The sequence below is a fragment of the Centropristis striata genome, chromosome 13 (genome assembly GCF_030273125.1).
Source record: "Centropristis striata isolate RG_2023a ecotype Rhode Island chromosome 13, C.striata_1.0, whole genome shotgun sequence".
NCBI classification, from domain to species: domain Eukaryota; kingdom Metazoa; phylum Chordata; class Actinopteri; order Perciformes; family Serranidae; genus Centropristis; species Centropristis striata.
Window position 1 is genome coordinate 17,922,385 of NC_081529.1, and position 20,611 is coordinate 17,942,995.

General features: G+C 41.2%; 1 protein-coding gene across 1 annotated transcript in view; it reads left to right on the forward strand.

Annotated features, from left to right (window-relative positions):
- The first annotated feature begins 2,079 nt into the window (after positions 1-2,079).
- rnd2 (Rho family GTPase 2) overlaps positions 2,080-20,611 on the forward strand; it is a 30,611-nt gene continuing 12,079 nt past the window's right edge. Inside the window, exons 1-2 of the mRNA XM_059348165.1 lie at positions 2,080-2,375; positions 2,852-2,939. Of these exons, the coding sequence (XP_059204148.1) occupies positions 2,274-2,375; positions 2,852-2,939 (190 nt within the window). The 5' untranslated portion in view covers positions 2,080-2,273. The remainder of the gene's footprint in view (positions 2,376-2,851; positions 2,940-20,611) is intronic.

Sequence of the window (20,611 nt, forward strand, 5' to 3'; positions counted from 1 at the left end):
GACTATGTACACATATACACATGTGCATGCAGATACTGTTACTGTTGGCCAACAAGCCGGCTAATAATGAAATATGACTTTAGGAATATCACCCATCTGCTGAGTGCAACCACTGATGAGCCTCTTACATATATATAAAAGGCATAAAAGAATAAAGGCATAAAATAGGGCCATTCATGTGGTCTCAACGGGCTCCGCTCAGCTCTCTTGATAATAGTCCTTATGTTTTATAGCAATATTATAGTGATTTTATGGAACTGATGTTAAGATAGGAGGTCAAGTTTAAAGTGTTCTTTGTAAAGTCACTTACTATGTCTTATTTTTGAAGCACTAATAAGAATACTACAATACATTCACAGACTCTTAATTCTGTCCCACAAATTAAATTTTGATGTTCTCAAGTATAAAGTTCTAAGGCCGATATAATGTAAACACTATAACAGCAGGCAGAATTGTCTCCATAAACTCTTTTAGTGCCATGGAGTGGAGTTTGCATGTTCTCCCCATGTCCCCCGAGGTTCCCCTTACAGAGGCCTCCTGGTCGCTATAGTGCCTCCCTCTGGTCGGCGCCTGATGGGACGGAGAGGAACCGGTGGGAAAAACGTGATCCTCCCACGCGCTATGTAAAACTCCCCGTCAGGTGACAAGAAGTGGTCTGCTAACTCCTCTCAGAGGAAGCATGAGTCTAGTTCAGAGACAAGGTGGTGCCCAGGATCATGATATAGTCAGTTGGGTGATAAACAAATGGGTTACAAAATCGTGGGATAAAAATTTAAAAAATAAAAATAACAGTATAATACTACTGATATATTCTGTTACCAGTAAAGTAAAACAAAGGCTTCCTCACTCATTGACTGATGCTAGAGCTGATTTGACAGTTTGTTTTTACTTTCATCCTTTGTTTCTATCACTCCTTTTTGACTGCTTTCACTTGTTGACAACTGACTGTCCAGGAAAGATTTGAGTATTTTCTCATGAATTAGTATTTCAGGAGACAGGGTGAATATCCTCATCTATCTGCCGAGGTGACAATGACATCCCAGAGATTTTAACCTTTACAGGTCTACCTGGTTTCCTTGGGGGTGCAGAGTCATCCCAGTCCTGACATTTGATCTTACTGCTAGATTGAAAGGCTGACTCTTTAACAGGGCTGACAAAATGTAATTTCAGATATTTCTCTTGAGGCTGTTTTATAGGCTACTAGCTGAGGTGGTCTTAGAGTTGTGCAAAGTATTAACCTCAAAACGTATTTAAAGAACCTAAATTAACCTTTGCGTTGTCTTAAGGGTCAAAATTGATCCACCACTATGTTGAACAGCAAGAAAACCTTACTAAATGATCTTTCTTTCAAGTTGAAATTGGGTTGAAAGGTTATTTACTGTTGTTTATTATACACATTGTGGTTAATGCCAAAAAACGCATTAAGACCATATAACTATAAGGCCAAATAAGTTAAGGTTTGTCATTGTTTCACTTCAGTTTTTATAACTGTTAAGACAGAAAACCCACAATATTCCTAAAGTTATTGATGCATGAGAGGATGTTTATTCATGAAAAGTAAGATTTGGGGTTTGAAATTCAATTAAACTGCTTTATTTTAGAGATTTAGTGGGCCATTTTTTACCCTTATAGGCCAAGGTGTTTAATATTATTGATGCATAATGTGTTAATCGCTTTAATGTTACAGCTGGTAAAGGTGTAATTGTAATTACTTTGTAAACTGCCGGGTAGTTTATGAATCCCCTCCCATTGTGATCAATAAAGTTTGATCTAAGCTATAATAATATATCATCATGTATTTGTTGATCATGTTTCACCTGAATCTACAAAGTAACATTATTAAATAAAAGACATACATATATAGTAGAGTAAAAGTGGTGGTGGGGGAGGGGGGTGGAAATACTCAAGGGAAGATAAGGTCATGCTAAACTGTTTGTTCACAGACGCTTATTTCCCAGCAGAGCAGCCTGTTAGAGCTGACTGATGTGACTCAGATGTGAATATTGGGAAGGCGTGGCCAGTAATCAAACTACCGGAGTTTCCAGGGAGGGCTGCGCGTCCTTTCTGTGGTTTCGGCAGCCGACCAGTCACACAGACTCTATCAGCAGGACCGGGGAGCTGCTGCGCGCAGAAGGAGCTGGATAAAGCGCACCGGGTCGGCGCATGTATTTGCTCATTTTTTCTCCCCCTTGTTTTATTCCGCTGCGTCTCTTATTCTGGATGCTGGATGCAATCCATCCGCGCGTCAACAACACACCTCTGACGGACAAACCATGGACAGTCTAGGCAGCCGCTGTAAGATCGTGGTGGTCGGGGACACGCAATGTGGCAAAACGGCACTCCTGCACGTTTTTGCCAAGGACTGCTATCCAGAGGTAGGTCTATGGAAAGTCTAAACTTAAGTGCTTTTAATTTGAAGAGTTTGTGAATGACAAAGGTGCATTATAATTCAATACTGAACAGTTGAAGTTCAGCACTTGTTCACATCCACCTGCCTAAACACAGAAATGTTAAATGAAGACAGAGAGGAAGCTCTGCTGTAATGTAATGAACGCCTGTAAAATCCCTGTAATAGTCCTGTAATGTCTAAATGGACTTTTATTGTGTCTGCAGCGCTGGCTATAAAACTTTAAGGCGTTGTCTTCATCTGCTATAATATTTCTTAAATATATCCCAAAGGGGTTACTAGCTTTGCTGTGAAATGTGCCTGCCATTATTTTATTTATCTGCTGCATCATTTCAAATACGATTCTCTCCTACTAGTCTGCTCTTCTGAAGCCTGTGGCAGTGTAAACACATGCTTATCTTGTCCGTCTTAATTGGATAACTAAAATAAATCCCTTATTTTCAGAACTACGTGCCCACGGTGTTTGAAAACTACACAGCCAGCTTTGAGATAGACAAGCACCGGATTGAACTGAATATGTGGGACACGTCAGGTAAGACAATTTCATATCTCTGCCTGCACCGTCTCTTAAAGGCTGACATCAAATCAATCCACTCCCAGCCCTGCCATGGTGCCTGTCCCTGGCTGCGACCGTGGGAGGACTGCCTCCAACTCCCCTCTCAAACTTTTCCAGCAGTCTTCCTTTGACAAATTGCTTTGACCTTGCCAACTTCTACTGGAATTTTTTTACTTTCTTCTTCTTTTCTGTTTTTTTTAGCTTGGTGCATCTGCTGTTTATGATTGTTGTCTTTGCTTGAAACTTTGGTGCCAGCCATGTCTCCTGGAGCCTCGTGTTTGCATTCCTTCCTGTGCTGTCCACTGTGTGTGGCTGGCTCTTCCCATGCTCTGGCCAGGGTCAGGCACCGCTGGGGGAGTACAGGGTGAGGGCGTGGATAATTGAGACAGGATGGGCCTTAGGGGACCAGTAACTGCTTTAACTGCCTCTAAGTATTTTTTTCAGAATAAGACAGCAGTGTGCAGGGGCTCTCCTGACATATCAGCCAGATATGATAGATGTTATATTAAACAGGTACATTTTTCAGGGCCTTATTTTAACATGTTTTTGTGACTACAGGACCAAGTATTGAGGGAGAGAGCTGCACCAGCAGCGGTGTGACAAGCAATAGTGTGCAATAGTGCACCATCAAAGTATGTCCACTAAAAGTGCTTGTTTTAGCCACTGACAGGCTCAGATTGTTATTATAAGAGTCTGACAACAGTATGGAAACTCGCTTGATTGAACAGGCCCCGGGTCAACACAATAACTTAAGCTATTATATTAGGCAGCCTCTGCTCTGTCTGCACCAGTTTTCTTCACTATTGGAAATGTACTGTCCTTTTGTTGGATTTGATTTGGAATAAAGTGACAGAGTGCAGCATGTCATATTCTAAAAACAAGCCACCTACCAGAGGGGAAAACCATTGGTGCAACAATAAGCCACCAAGGGCTGAAACACTCACAAAATGCCTGTGTCTAGATAAAAAACATTAGCTTTAAGCAGGTCAAATGAGTATTTTAGCACCGTACTTTACCAGAGAGGACAAGTTATATGTGTTAACAAGCTAAAGCACCTGCAAACATAATACTGCATAGCTTTCTGATTTATTTAAAAAATTATTAAAAATAAGTACTTTTAGTGGAAGTACATTGAGGGGACACCCATCCCCGTGCGTTTACATTGTAGTTGTTTTGCATTTCCCTCCCTCAATACTGGACTGATTAAAAAAATTGTTATCCTAATTGGTCATATAGACAGAAAAACATTGGAAAATAGGTTCCAGGTTGAAAAATACTGATATTTCCCTTTAAGTTTTATTGCCTTTACAACTTTGTCATAGAATCATTAATATAAAGAGAGTAATGTTTCTAAAGTTTACACAGCTGGCCACCAAACCCCCTCCCTCAACTCTGAGAGAAATTCATTCTCAGATTAATTTGCTAGAGTTTGAACTGAAAGTTTAAGTGACTTTTGTAAATTGTGTTTCAGGAACTTTTCCAGTCCGAATAAAACTCTCAAGGGATTAAAAATGTCAAATTTAAACAGGCCGATATGCTCAGAATAACAACTACTGGTGACGTCCATATCTGTGCCAGCAGTGGCAGATCAAAAGGAGACTTTTTCTGATAAAAAACATCCTTACTTTGGTCAGTGACTGTCTATGTGATTGGGCTTCATCATTCTGTGAGTGGCATCAGTGAGACTCCTGCACAGAAAGCCATGGTCTACTTTCAATTCACTCTTGTCAGCATGGATGGATTAACTGCTCTGAGCTACCCTTAGATCTGCATCTCATCATGGTCATCTCAGGCTAGAGGCTCTTGTCAGATTTTGACCAGTGACATGGCTGGCAGTCAATGTGGGAATTCCTTCTTCTATCGTAAACATTCCCAACCTAAAACTATCTTCCGGAAGAGATGATGCGAGTCTTTTTATATATCGCATGGTCTGTGAGTGAAAGAATGTTGTTTTTCCTTGGACCTCATGTCAAGCTGGGGGAGTAAATCTGCTTGAGCCTGTCAGTCAGGGGTCAGGGTCCTCTGGGGCCCAGGGCCACAACTTCTTTCCTTATCTCTGAGCACTAAGAGGCTAATGATGTAGTGGGAATGTTGTGCTTCTGTCCATCTTTAAACCCCTGAACCACCTTTGGCAGACTTTAATCTTCCACCAGGACCCGCCCACCTCACAACAAACATGACGTCACCCATCCCACAGGGCAAATGTGTGAGTGTGTGTTTGGTAAGCATGTGTTCTTCCGTGTGTTTGTGTGTGCGTTCAGAGGTCCTTGTGTGGTATGCCATTATTCACTGATTCACAGCAAACACAGATGTTCATATTTTCTCTCAACAAGAAAAATAATTGGCTCGCACTTAGATGAAAAAGGCTTTCATCTGAAGAAAAAAGCACGTCTCCCATCGTTCTCGTTTTTTTTATTGCCCCTCTCCTTCAGCTCCCCTTTTCTAGCCTTTTAAAATTATTATTATTACTCTCATGTACACTCGTGAAAGTAGCAGCAGTATTTCAGTGGCCTGGCTCCTAGGCATGGTCACACCATCACTTATAACAGAGTGAAATCAATTTATTTCAATGGAATCGCTGCGATTAGTGGATGTACCCGCGGAGGGGAATTAAATGTGTGACATGCTTTGGCTTAGAATTAAACTTTAGTTAACTTTGACCTGAGGATTCACTCTTTGGGCTGCATGCAAACTGTCCTGACAGTGCTGACCTTTGAGGGAACTAAAGGAGGAACCTATCATAGTATTTGTGTACCAAATGAGCAGCAATGCCAGCAAGGGCTGCTCAATTATAGCAAAAATATTAATCACTATTATTTTGGTCAATATTGGGATATCAAGATAAATTGATAGGATTATTTATTTATAATGCCAGCAAGGGCTGCTCAATTATAGCAAAAATATTAATCACTATTATTTTGGTCAATATTGGGATATCAAGATAAATTTATAGGATTATTTACTCACTTATGTGAGTAAATATGTGTGATATATGCATGTAAATAATCTAAAAAAAAAAAAAAAAATTAAATAATAGATAAAAATAAAGTACACCAAAATGAATTACTTATATATTGAATATATTCAACATTTCAGTAAACCATATTCATCATACACCAGTCCAGTCAGCCGACTCAGCAAAAACAGGCAAAAGGAAAGGTTTCACTGGATTTATAACACAAGACAAAGCAAAAGCATCATTGTGAAACATAATGCCTCACAAATAATAGTTTTATCTTGTTTTCTAATGCCAACAGAACTTTCCCTCTTCGCCTTTAATAGAACTAGCTAAAACACCACCGAGCTGCCAGCACCTGCTATTTTCAGAAGAAATAATTTGTACTGTGCCACTTTCTGGTAGCTGCACTCTACAGTACACTGGACAGTTCAATTTCTACCTGACATTTACATCAGTCAATCCTCCACTTGCTCTTCCGAAAGCCACATCCCATTCCCCCCCACAGATATACAACTGTTATTCTGACAACCAAAGCTTTCAGCCTCTTCACATAAAGTATTGTCTCCCTTTTAATTGCTGGTGAAGTCTGCCTGCTGTGGTCTGGCTTCCTTCACAAAGCATTATTGATCGCTATCCAAGGCATGGCTATTTAAACAGCTTGCGTCTCGCCTGGTTCACATTTCCCCGCCACGGTTAGATGTGCAGTGCTATTAAAAATGCTCCCAGCATTTGTTGTTGCGCCATTGATTAGTTTGGTCTCATTAATTCCGGTTCTTCCGCAAGGTCTAGTCCTTGCAGGGATGGGTGAGAACAGTGGTGAGGTGTTTATCTAATTGAGGTCGTTACTGAGTGTAAATCTGTATTTCTGTGCATGTGTGTTTGTTTGTGTTGCGGCTCGAAATGAATGGGTGTTTTAAGAAGCATTTAAGAGAAACAGGGAGGTCTTGTGGCTTCTGGGAACCAGAGGGCAACTTTCAGCCGTGTTTTGCATTCTGCCCTGCGTTCAGCTCCGGACCATCTGGAGAATTAAGTCAATTAGAATGTGATTGACTGGAATTCCAATGAGGAAAACCATTGTATGTGTGAATGACTGTATGTTACATGCACCCACAGAGTGATAGATGGTGTGGTCTGTTTCACCACTGCATTTATCTGTGTCTAAATGGACTTTTAAAGCAAACCCAAGCTGTTAAGTGGTCAAAATGTCAATGATGCTCGGTGATAACGTGTCTGAAGGCCATTAGTGATTACTGTTGAAGCTCACAGGGCCTATTGGTAGTCAGCAAGTCAAAGTTTTTCACCGAGCCTGAGGCATTAGTTCACTCTTCCTCTCTTCCCAATATGGTAAGGGTGCCTGGGAAAGATTCCCTCTAGCCTTGGCCTCAGCCTAATACCCGGTTAAGAGGTGTGCGTGCTGTTTCTTCCAAGTCCAAGTCATGACAGGCCGGGCTTCCCCAAACTTCCTACAGCAGTACACTCACGTCTCTTTCTGTTTCTCCTCTCTAATGCCTGACCTGATTCTCACATGAAAACCGAAACTCTTGCTTTCTGTTTAGTCACGCTGGCGTGCGCTTTTAGGTGGCAATCCGCAGGAATCTTGTTTTTCTTTCTTCTTTTGCTGACATCTTTGCTGCTAATCGCTCACTCTGTGGTGCTTTTTTCCACTGTACTTTCCAGAAATCGTTTGTCATTCAACCCACGTTTCCCTCACTCTTATCCCGAGAAGTTTCTCTTAATGAAATTAGAGTGTCTGTGGAGCTTCTTCGACTGATCACTGATGTTGGCTGTCGTTTCCCGATGTTACCGCACAGTTTTTTCTCTATTTATTTCAAACAAAGTGCTTCTTCTGCTTCTGCTGCTGCTGGGAACATGAAACGCATTACTTGCTGTGTAGTGGAGGATTTTTCCTGCAATAGACCTGCCTGACACTGGGTGTTCACATCAACAAATATAAAAGCTTTCATGAACGGGCTACAGTTTGACGCACTATGGTGTTGCACAATCAATGACAGAGTAGAAAAACATTATTTATATTATTAATATAACATATTTATCCCAAAATACCAGATTATTAGAGATTTTTTCATAAAAAATAGTAGCGCCTGACTGAAACTGACTGATAAGCATTTAAAGATTACAGATAGGGTGACCTGCATAGTGATTTTTTTCGCCAAAGAATAAAATAACCTGTTTTTGTGCACTGATTTTTGGAACAATATTACTATGCACAGCTATTCAGAAGGCTACTTTCTTTGAAAAAAAAAGGAATAATACTCATATATATTATACATAAAATATATTACATAATAAAACAATTCTAGAAATGGTGGCTGTGGTTCAGTTGATAGAATGGTTGCCTACTGATCGGAGGGTTGGTGGTTCCATCCCTGACCATGGCAGCCTACATGTCAAAGTATCCTTGAGCAAGATACTGAACCCCAAATTGCTCCCGATGCTGCGTTCATCGGTGTGTGAATTAATTTCCAATGGTGGCAGGTGGCACCGTTTAGGGTAGCCTCTGCCACCAGTATGTGTGTGTGAATGGGTGAATGAGCGCAGTCTGTAGTGTAAAGCGCTTTGAGTGGTTGCAAAGCGACTAGAAAAGTGCTATATAAGTGCTGCTTAATAAACAGTGTATGTTCAGTATCAGTCCATTTCTGTCCATTTTAACAAAGAATAAATACAAATACAATAAACATCAGTGTATATACAGTTCTGGCTGATTGCTGACCATTTAAACAAAGAATAAATAAAAGTAATTAGCTAAATAAACAGTCTGTTCAGTAACAGTTGACCAAACTATATATTAGTCAGGCCTTAAAATTCACGGAGTTTCAGAACCCATTTTCAATATTGAGTCTCCTTCTGTTGATTTTTTTTTGTGACTCATTCGTCAGGACAAAGCCGTCAGACTTCTCAGTCAGAGGTGTGATTGTTTTGACTCGAGAGACGACGGGTAACAAGACACTGCAAGTGTGTAACACCGCTCCCATCGCCAGCACTCACTCAGAGTCACAGTCTGGCTGTCTCCCTGCTCTCATACCAACTTCCCAACATTCCTGGTGTCTTTATGCTCTTTAAACTCCACATTCTCAGCGCACTGGACCAGTAGGGCATCCATAGGCCTGTAAAAACAAGCCGAGTTCAGCAGGCTTTCTGTTCCTCAACACTTTCTGCGTGATTAATCTTTAATGGAGAATGAGTGAAGTACAACCAAAACCTAGTAAAATCATCAGACACCCTTTTACAGCTCAGTGGAGCCAGAGGATGCTGAGAAAGTGCAGTCTGACATGAGAAGTGTTGATCACGGGTTATAACACTTTGTGCTCTGAGCTCTTACAGTTTGGCATCTCTGAATCACTGTAATGTTAGACTCAATGTTAAATAATTAAAAAAGAACATTTCTTTCTCTTTTCTCTGAACAACTTGCAACTGGAGAATGAGACTATGTTTAGGTGGTTGCAACCCGCTGGAAAGAGAGCTGCATATTTAACCGCAGACAGTAAATATACCTTTTGTTTATTTTTGTCAGCATCCTGAAGGGAGAATGACGATATCCTTTCAACTGCTGTTCACAAGCCTGAATGTATGCACCGAGCCTAAGCCCCGAAAGTTGTTCCCGGTCTTTGCCTAACCAGCCCAGGGCAATAACTGCCTAAACGAAACCTGTTTTGATGATGCATAGCAGGCTGGAAGGCACTCCCTGGCACTGGGGGAGAACGGCTGCATGACAGTTTCAGGTAATGAGTAAACAGAAGATAGTGCAAGGTTGTTGAAATACTGTAGCTTAAAGTAACTGTTTGTGCACCAGTAATTAAACAAACACATTTAAGATGTTTGGGAAATCTCTTCTTAGTCACCATTTAGGGTAATTGGCTTTTTTCCCTACACCCCAACAGTCCAAATCCCAAATATATTCACTTTACAATCATAAAAAAGCAGCAGATCCTCACATGTAGGAAGAATTGTGTGTTCCTCCCCTCTCTGTCAGTACTACAGAGAGAAGCAAACCTACAAACACAACAGCTTAGCGATAGTCACATATCTTGGACAATAATTTTGTTGTTTTTGCTATTTTTTCTATAGATACAATTAGCTTAAACACAAGGGGGATCAACAAGCAAAAAAAACATGTCAATTATAGGCAAGAACAATAAGATTAGAGTGTGAATTCTTAGTTGGAGACATCCCTCATACAGATATTCAATGTCTCCAGAGGATGAATCCTAATGACCCTGACTTGTGCCACCATCAGGTCAAAATTTCAACTTGGGTTAATACCTGTAAAACCAATAGTTTCCCTATCAGCCTACGTGGTACTTTTGTGCTAAGCAGTAATTAACAATGCTAACAATGTCATTGTGAGCATGTTAGCGTGCTGATGTTAGCTCTGATTCTTGTTGAAGCATGAGAAAACAGGTCAGGTGTAGCATTTTGTTTTGTGTTTGTGAAAAGAACTAACTGTACAAATTAAGGGGACATTTCCCTTTTTAGTTTGGTAGTTTGAGCACAGAGTCCAGTTTTTAATGATGCTTTTCGATTTGTGATTGCCGTGTTGGAGTTTTGCAAAGCGTTAGAAATAAACTTGGCTGTGAAGGTATTTTTGGACAAAGGAGGTTGCCGTTCTGTCCTCTGGGGTCTTGAGAATATATTCCGGCTCCTCCATGAGTCTCATCCCCCTGGCGTCAGGTTTGGGATGAGCCTGCAGCCTCTCTGGCAGGCTGAACTTGATAATCCCGGGGATTACAGTTAATGGTTGGAGCCCACAAAGACGTTTTGCATATTAGAAATCAAGCAGCAGGAGCTGCGTGTGGTGAAGTGGGTGTTCAGTCTTTGTGTGTCACGGTACTGTAAATTGCACACACCACTCACGTTATAAAGCTGAGAATTTTACTGACTTTTGAACTAATCACTCCTATTATAAGAAATATTGGGCCTCACTAATTCATGCAAATAGGTACATGTCAACTTTGAATAAGAAGAAAAATGTAAATGTAGTGAGCATTTGCCTTACTTTGTGGGGCTGGTGAGAGCCCTAAATGTTCAGGTTTTCCATTAAACAATAACTAAAATGTATTTTACAGCTCACGAAACATAATTGCCCCATATTCACACATGAATACATATAACTAAAATGGCATTTACAGACATACAAATGTATGCATACCTCATATTGTAAATCACTCTAATTATTTGGCATTACAAGAACAAATCCCCTCTGTGTCCAAGCTATTTCACTTCTTCTTACTTTCCCTCTTTGCAAATGGTCTCCAGCACTAAACTCCTTGAATAATGATGGTCTCATGCACAGTGCTGCACTTCATTGCACCCGGACTCTCTGAGTGGGTTTGTGTGACATTATGGAAACTCTGGAGGACAGCCGGCAGTCCTGGCTGCTGGGCTGGATGTCTTGGTTCTTGAGCAGGCAAGCAGCTGTGCTTCATCCCTGGAGCTCAGCACTCTGTGATTCATATTCTTAGACTATTACACAAAGGGTCAACAAGCTGAAAAAGGAAATGGCTGCCGTAGCTGTGAGAGGAGATGAAGAAGAAGGTAGAGAACAGAAGAATTGCTGATGTGCAGGACAGTGTGACTTCTCTGGAGGTGGATTGTCAGTTATCTTTTCCTCCGTGATATTTATTTATCCTACCTTCTTTCTTTCCCCTCATCGATGCTCTCCATCTCTGATAGCCCATTAGTCGAGGCGGCTTGTGAAGAGCTGTGTTGGGGTCAACAGCAGTCAGGGGCTGTGTTAAGCAGGGGGTGGGCAGAAGTGCTGCATGAAAGCCAGCCAGCTGCACTGACAGGAACACACAGGCTGTAATTACCACACAGAATATCTGCTCTCCTCAGTGACACAGTGAAACACACACACACCCGCGCAGACACCCATACTCACACACAAAAGTGCTGCCTGCAACCTGCACCACACAGCCATATACCCAGTGTTCTGCCCACTTTTACATGCAAACAAAACGTCCGGAGCGTCCCACTTGTCCATCCGCCCATAAACAATAAAACAAGCACTTCTCTGAGGCCCCAGAGGAGACAGCCTCCCATCCCTTCTGATCTCTTATCTCTGTCAGAGGAGCCTGGAAATGTGACCATGGATACAGCTATGAGCTGAGAGCCACCACACATTCCTTCGCCACATCCAAGCCCCCGTGCACTGTCAGCTTAATGCTGAGTACCAGGCAAAAGTGTATAATCTGCTTAAATAGCATGTCCACCACTGAACTGCACTGCGAACTGCTGATGGGCTGTATGTGGCTTTTACTTAGTTAATGTGCCAACGGAATAATCAAAGTGATAAGTTATTAGGGACCGAACATTAACTGGGCAGAATTAAAAAGAGTCTTTTGGTACGTGGTGAAGAAAAAGAGTGCTTTAAGGCTTATGATGAGCTCACACTCATTCAGATTACAAACCCTGTCTTAAGCTTTGCCATGGTGTGCTACTGGCAAATGAGAATAGAGCTATATAATGACTGCCTGGGAATAAAAGGATAAAATGAAGATATAAAAACTGTTTTGTTGGCAAGCATTTAAGTTGACAGGAATAAAAAGCAGCAGATATGAGAAAAAGTGTAATTAATATTATGCATGCACGATACTGACGTTGATAACGATATTTAATATAATCTGATATTTTTTGGATCATTTTGGACAAAATTATTACGAGGAAAAAAGGATACAAAAGCATTCACATCCAGGCAATAAATGATAGGTGCTGGATGGAAGAACATGTAAAAAAAATGGAGAAACAGAGTCCGCACACTTGATGCCTCTTCTATGAACATAATAGGCAAGGGATGAAGAAGAGCATTTCAAACATCTCCTTGATTGGTAAAATAAATGTATGTTCATGGAGTAGTCTCTAGTGTGCAGTTTCTAGTTCTCTGTCATTTACCTGACAAACTATTCTTGTGATTGTTTTTTTTAGATAATATAAAATACAAAAATATCAAATTCATACTACAAAAGTTTTTTTAAATAAAAAACAGCGTTACACAACAATAATAAAGGTGCACATTCAGATGGTGTACATATGATGCACATGCATGTACAAACCGTTGGTATATACATATGTCTATTTCAAACAGGTCTTATAATATACACAGTATTTTTTCAGACAATCTTTAGCCATATATTCTATACGTTTTTTTTGCTGAAGACAATGCTATGAGAGCAGTGAAAACTGAACCAAAACAGTAAAGCAGTGGGCCAGATAGCTTAATAATAAGTGAAAATCGTTATGAAGTTCCATAAAAGAGGGGAGCTGCCATTTTCATATTGTTATATTTAAAATGATTATGAAAAATATAGATTATAGCAGCCTTAACTAACCTAACTTGAGCTTTCTGATAGTGTGTATTGATCTCCCGTTAAAAGACATTGTAAAGTGAAAGAGCGATGGAAGCCACTGACTGAAAAGTGTGTGTGTGTGTGTGTGTGTGTGTGTGTGTGAATGAGTGAGTGCATGTATATATGTGTGTGGACATGTGTATGATTGAGTGGGTTTGTGTATGGGAATTCCAACAGCCCTGACCCTGTGACCTCTCCTATTGTTTCTCAGCTGACCAGAGGCGTAATGGGGGCTGATAAGGGGCGCTGGGGTGGGAGCAGGGACACAATAAGCAGCAGCTGCTTTGCCCAACAGGCAAAGAGGTTTCGGGGGGGAGTGAGGGATCGAAGCGAGGAAAATCATGGGAGGCATGGAAAGAGAGGGGGGGTCTGCCCTTAGAGCATGTTATAAGAGCAGCAAGTGTTCACTAGATTGAAAAGTGGGGAAAGGGGACAGAAGGACTAGACAGAAGGAGAAGTGTGCATCTGTGCTTTTCCCACCCCCACCCTCCGAGGCTTTTTGTCGTGAGGAAGGGTTTGTTGGTGGCACCCTTGAGACCTGACCCACTGTGGTCCTCGGGGACCCAGACACACAAACGCCAACTGTGTCACACTTTTAAAACCACTGCAGCGCTCTTGTTACAAGCTAAACACACAGCTACATATGGTGCTATAAATAGTCGTGTAGGAGATTAAATGCAGTGCTTTTGTCTGTTGTATTAAGATATGGAGGGAGCATGATTTAATTGTGCGACCTTTGTCTTCATTGACCTGAAGTAACATAATCTATGACACAATGCAAAGAATCCATTCACGCAGTACGAAGTTATTGATTCTAAATGTTGTCACTTCAAGGGCATATGGACTTGAACAGACGAGCTGGGAGCTTCATAAGTTTTTTTTGTTTCATAATTAATAACGGGCTGAACACTTAGTTTGATGCTGGCATATTTTTGGGTCAAGTGCTTCGATAGATCTGATCCAGAGCCAGCCAGTGTTGGGAGGGTTACTTTTAAAACATATTCCACCACTGATGGCTGAATAAAAGCCTTAACAACTACCAGAGTGCCCCAGACAGTTTTATGGAGATAAATTACATATACTTTGAACAAATAAAGCAACAATTTAAAACATATTGCACTACAGATTACTGATACGTCCCTGAACATGTTAAACATATTCAATGAAATTACTCAACTCAAGTGACAGATTTTAAAAACTTTAAATTGTTTTTAGAATACTTCAAAATCGTCTTGCTGAGCTCATTTGTCTACAGGTTATATTTTCGTGCCGAAAACACATTACTGACAGTGTCCTGTCTGTGCATCTCCTCTGCTTATTATGTGAGCAGTGCACAAAACAAAATCTGTTTAAGGGAAATGTGTGCCTCATAAGAATTTTGGAGCAAATGAAACAAAAACAAAATAAAAAGGGAGACAGAGAGCACAGACCTCTGTCAAGACCTATCTTGCAGTGTTAACAAAAGAAAACATAATTTGAAAATCTGCAAAGTGATTTGGATCCTGCTTAACCCAACTGATGAAGAGACAAACAAACCGAGAAACAAACTGAAGTGAAAACATAAAGCCCTCGATGAACTGACAAGTCCACTCTGTGCTGGAGGTTCCAGGTTTCTTTCACGTTTTTTTAGTGGCTTTTGAAGTCGTGATGTACCAAATCTTGCTTCCCTAGTGTATGTTTTAATCTCATTGAGTTAGAGAAATGCAAAGACATCTCCTCCTTCAGTAGAGGAATGTGAAAACACCTCTCTAGTGACACACCTTGCACAGATACAAGGTCAGACACTTTAGGAGATGTAAACTAAGGAAAAACACATTTTGAAGTGGATAGGGGCTTTAACTTTGTGTGTGAGGCTGTTTATTTCTATTTAAACAGTTTTGCAGTGAACCTTCATTAAATTCATATTTTTGCAGATTACAATTCAATAACAGGATTCAGATTGAATTAAATGTGTAGCATGAGGAAGACAGTTTTCAACAGGCCAGTAAAAATTAACTTCTGTGGGCAATAATGTGACACATTATGTAACCCAGGCACTGTCCATGTGTTGACGTTAACAAGAGAAGAGACACAAACTAATGCACCCTGGCACTAAACCAGGCATTCGTTCCTGTTCAGCAGTAGCAGCAGCAGTGAATGCTTCAGTCATCCAGGCAGACAGGAAACCCACCCAGAGATCTGTGGCTCTGTGTGTTTTCTCCCGGTCCACTCCCTCTACCGAGTGCAACAGAACCCGATGCAGCACCAGCTTTGATCAGCCCACTTCAAACAGCCACACTGACTGGTTCTGCTGCTCCCAAAAGCTAGCGCTCAGTCCCTCCGGCCCCCCCACCTCCACGGGAGCAAAACCCTCTCAGCATCCGTCTGAAACCCATCCGAGCGTAAGGGGATACAGGGAGGGAGGCCGTCTTTCACCTCCATCCTTCACCCCCCACCTACAGCCGGCTCACACACACTCGACAGATCCCATCATTTATGGATGACTTTATTTATAAACAAGATCCAATGTGCTCCCTTTCTGGCTACTGCTGCTTTTGTGGAAGTGAAATTGCACTTGAAGTAGTGCCATGTCTCTGTGGCGGCCTCCCTGGGGGGTTTCAGAGTGGGCTGGGGGATAGATAGCACCATGATAGGGATGTGTTTGGATGGTTATGCACCGGAGGAAGTGGAGTCGATGGAGCAGAGGATGTCCTTTTCCACTCACAGGTTTTTCTTTCATATGCCCGTGTAGCTGCTGCCTGAATATTCTCACTTCTTCTCTCACACCAGACAGACAGCTGTGGACAGACACGCCACAGTCAGTGTTATTACAAGTTTTAATGAAAATCCTGAGAGTGAAAGATGTGTAGGAGTGGAAATAAAGGATGTGATCTCTGATGTTTTACAGGTGAAAAGGAATAGAAAGAGATGAATTTGAATAACTGGGGGGGGAGGGGGGTGGTATTTGAGGAGGGCTGGGAGCTTTTCAGAGCAGAATTCATTGTGCCATGCAATCACTGATACTGGGTCAAAGAATTAGAGTGGGTGTTGAACGTTGGCAGTAAACTCCAAATATTATAACATGATCTCAAAGACTGGGGATTATGGTGCTGTAAAACAAATACAACATCAAGCTTGAAGTTACAATCTCAAAAATCTCCATTTCATTCTCTTGGTGAAAAGCCGGGATTTTGATCTCACTTTCACTTGTTTTAGAATATTCATTGTTCAGTTACTCTTCATTAGGTCCTCTGTGGCGGACCAACCACTGATGGGTGGGCATTGCTTCCGAGGGCCTAATTGTGTGTTCTCACTAAACATGAAGCATATTTCTCGCTTGTCGTGATTACATGTACAAGTCAATGCAAAGACATTAACGGACACAAATTCATATCTCTTCCTTGCATGTGATCGTCCAGTACCGTGCTTTTCCAGATGACGTTATGTCATGAAGCACTGTGCCAGTTTCAACCCTGCACTCTGCAGCAATCAAAGCTAAATATTCTTCTTTACTTTGGTCACATTTTGGTCACATTTTGGTCACAGCGGTGCCAGATGGGAAATGTTAAAACAGGCGTAAATAAGTAACTTAATAAAACAGGTATATAAATGACTTTTCCACTTGCCTACACATTTACCCACATAGGTTTTTTTTTTAAGCCAGCTAACAAAGTCACGTTCATCATAGCCTACACCAATCATGACAGGAGATGCACAAACACATACATAGGATGCATGTTTTCCTATCTTGATCATAATTTCCGTTAATACCATGCAGACTAAAACCAACTGCTAATTGTAAGCATCACAAAACTGTCAAATTAATGTATATTAATGCACTTTTCCCAATTATTGATCATATATTGTACAGAGAGCAAAATTGGCGTACAAAAAGGATGATTATTGTGTTGTTGCTGTCACTTGTTGTCACTTTGTCACGTTAAAATTCAAATTATTTGTAAATTTTTTATTTAGCGTACACTGTCAGAAATGGCCTCCATAATCTGGTTGTCACTGTAAAGCAATGACTCCCCCAGGGTGGCTGGTCGAATCAGCCCTGTAGGAGTAAAACTGGACAATGCAACTTGCCAGCCTGAAATCTTCTTAAGTTGAGCAACCAAAAACAAATAGAGCAAAAAGACTTATCTGTCTGTGTTGGGAGTATCGTAACCAGCTGGGCTCCAACAGTGGAGTGGAGAAAGAGGTTGTGCAAAGAACGAATAATCTTAAAGTCAGCATCTGGTGTGCTCTAACCGGCTCGTCTGTTTTTTTAAACTGTGTTATTTAGTGGATCTTGTCCAAACAGTCTGCTGTTGCTGCTTCAACGGAACTCAATGGTTCTGGTTTGAGAGACGCAGAGCTTGAGGAAACACAGTAACAGATAAAGACAGGCTGTGCGTGCGCTCCCAGTACACAGTCAGCAGTCATTCACAGCTACTTGACTTCTTCACACAAACAAAAACTGGGTAGTGTTTGTATCACAACATCTACACGCACAAATATCTCCAAGGAATTAAGAGTGTCACAGAGGGGTGCACTAACACAGACAGGCGCAGAAAATCTGAAGTCATGTCTCAGACATTTCGGGGGGGAATCAAAGTGAAACATGATTGCGTTTTTTTTTTTTTTTTTTTTTTTAATTGAGGCAGGGAATATATAAATCGACAGAAGAAGCGAGCGACAAAAGAGGCATAGTGATCTCTAAAAGCAAAGCACAGCATGAACCAGAGCTTTAGACAAGACACAGAGATCAAACAACAGGAGATGAAATGCAAAGCTATTTCTCCGGCAGAATGAGAGTGTGTGTGTCTGTGATTATAAAAGAGGAGCTGGGGGTGAGGAGGAACTGAAAGCGGACACACTACTCCATCTCCATACCCCTGGGGCGAGCAGGAGACAGACAGTAATGCTGCTCTGTCCCTTTGCCCGTGCTGTCAGCGCCGCGGCCGGCCCCGCTTTTCAACCTGCGATTGGACGACAGACACAGGCATTAACTCCTTGGCAGCAGAGCTCAGAGCAGATCCGTGGAAGGTGCTCGACGCCCTTCAAAGGCTGCACTTCCTACGCGGGGAAAACGCAGGGAGCTTTGATCAATATCCCCTGTGTGAAGGCTGCAGACAGGGAAGGTTAATGGCCATTTAACCCAGTGTCACCTCCACTGTCCTGGCTGTGTGCTAATGCCTTTGAGAACTTGACACAGCCATCTCTATAACGGATCAACAGCTATATCTGTGTGTGTGTTATGTACACTTGTATAACCTATATGTCAGACTGCATGAGCAACCAAACATAAAAGCCCCAGTCTAGAGTGCAGGCCAGCTGAGGTAACTTCATTACAGGCTTTTTAATGCCTTGTTTCACTGGATTGATTTGATTTTTCGCTTGCAGATTCACTGCGTCAAGCTCCTTATATAAGGCCCGGACACACAGTGATGTCTCTGTTGCTTCTACGAATCCGGCCGTCATTGCGTGTGAAGGTGTAATCTAAAAATGGTAATATTAACTCCCCAGGATCAGTATTTTAAACATGTAGACCTTATATCACAGGTGGAAGTTACATCACATGGAGGAGTCAGTACAAGGCCCATCTATGCCCCATGATCACGTACCAGGAAGAACAGCGGTACCAATGGAGAGATCAGTAAATTAAGAAGCAATGGATCTCACTTAAGAAACTCTAGCTCTATAACCAATCCAATAAAGCCTAGAAGTTCATCTTTGAACTATCAAGTCATGGAAACTTTGCCTCCTTTACTGTCATCCTAGGAAAATAAATACACCACTATTATGTTCCACATCACGATATAAACAGTTGTGCTTCATGAAATAACTTGCCCACTATGACTAGTTTGGAGGTTTGTGAGGTAACTTGAACATTTGAACAGTAGTATTGCAGCAAACAAGTATTTACTATGTAGAAAAATAGTGGAGTAATGGTGTCCTGAGCACGCTGAAGTCACACTCCCTCTATGTTTGTTGTAATCTGAGCTTTTCTGTTCTTTGTTTAGGTAGCCGGGCCGGCTGCGTGTGCATGGTACTGCGTGTGAGTCCAATGCGTGTGTGTGGCTGACATGCCCACTATTTTTGGTCTAAAGCACTGGTGCACTGGTGCTTTAGTGCAACATCTAGTGGTTCTGAATATCTTATTTATTATAGAATCGTTAATGGACTCAGCTAGAGGTTGTGCATGTTTTTTTTGCAAGGCATTTAAACAGCTTAATACTAAACATGTATAAAGGAGGAAACAATGCAAATTTAAAAAGAATGATAAAAACCAAAACAACAGCAGACAAGATATTATGACTTTTAATCCTTGGTATGAGCCAAACTTCGAAAAATGCTGAATCATACATTTCCCATAATGCTTCTCATTAGTGTGCTTTATTGGATCTTCCCTTTCTTCCTTAATGCACCAATCTTTCTTAATGTATGCCTTCAGGTTAAAACTCAAATATTTTAAGTCTCAAGCTGAACTAAGATATACATACAGTACACCGACAAGTAAAGTGAATGGATGTACTGTATCCATATAGCGCTTTTCTAGTCTTAGTGGCCACTCAAAGTCCCTTACAACACAAGCCATTTATTGATACTCACACATATTCATAAACCAGTGGCAGAGGCTACAATACAAGGTGCAACCTGCTCATCAGGAGCAATGATCATACACACGCACACATGCACACGCACACGCACACACACACATTGACACTTTGACTGCAGGGGCCAGGGATCAAACCAGCCTTAGTTACCACATGAAGTGAGCTTTATGTGTAAAATTGGTTGAGTGCCCCTTTAATCTTCCACTCTCTATTGTTCCAGGCAGACATTTTTTCCCCATTCATTTCTTTATTGTTTGAAAATCAATCAGCAGACTCTTCAGTCTTGCTTGAGTTGTGTAATACATCAAACTGAACATTAATATTTCTCACATTATTGTTGGAGTGTTTTAAATCAATCTGCACTTAAACTGCATTACCAAGCAATGACAACTTAACACTGGCCAAAATGAATGCAGGCTTTATCTTCACTGTGATGGATTACACAACTAAAACAAGTTTCAGGAGTCTTCTAATTAATTTTCATGCACAAATGAATACAAATCTGAGGTATCCAGGAACAGTGTGAGAATCAAAACTCTCAAATGGAAGAAGTTGCATCTGAGAGTTTTCCCATGTTAATGTAACAAGCTGAAATTCTGAGTTCAACATTTTTTTGAAGTCCCTTTTTACGTGTGAAGCACTAGTTTTATGCCAATCTTCCAGGTAGATTTTTTCCATCTGGAGTGCTAGGTAAAAATGTCTGCAAAGGGAATAAGGTCAGTGGCAACATATGCAGGAGACTGT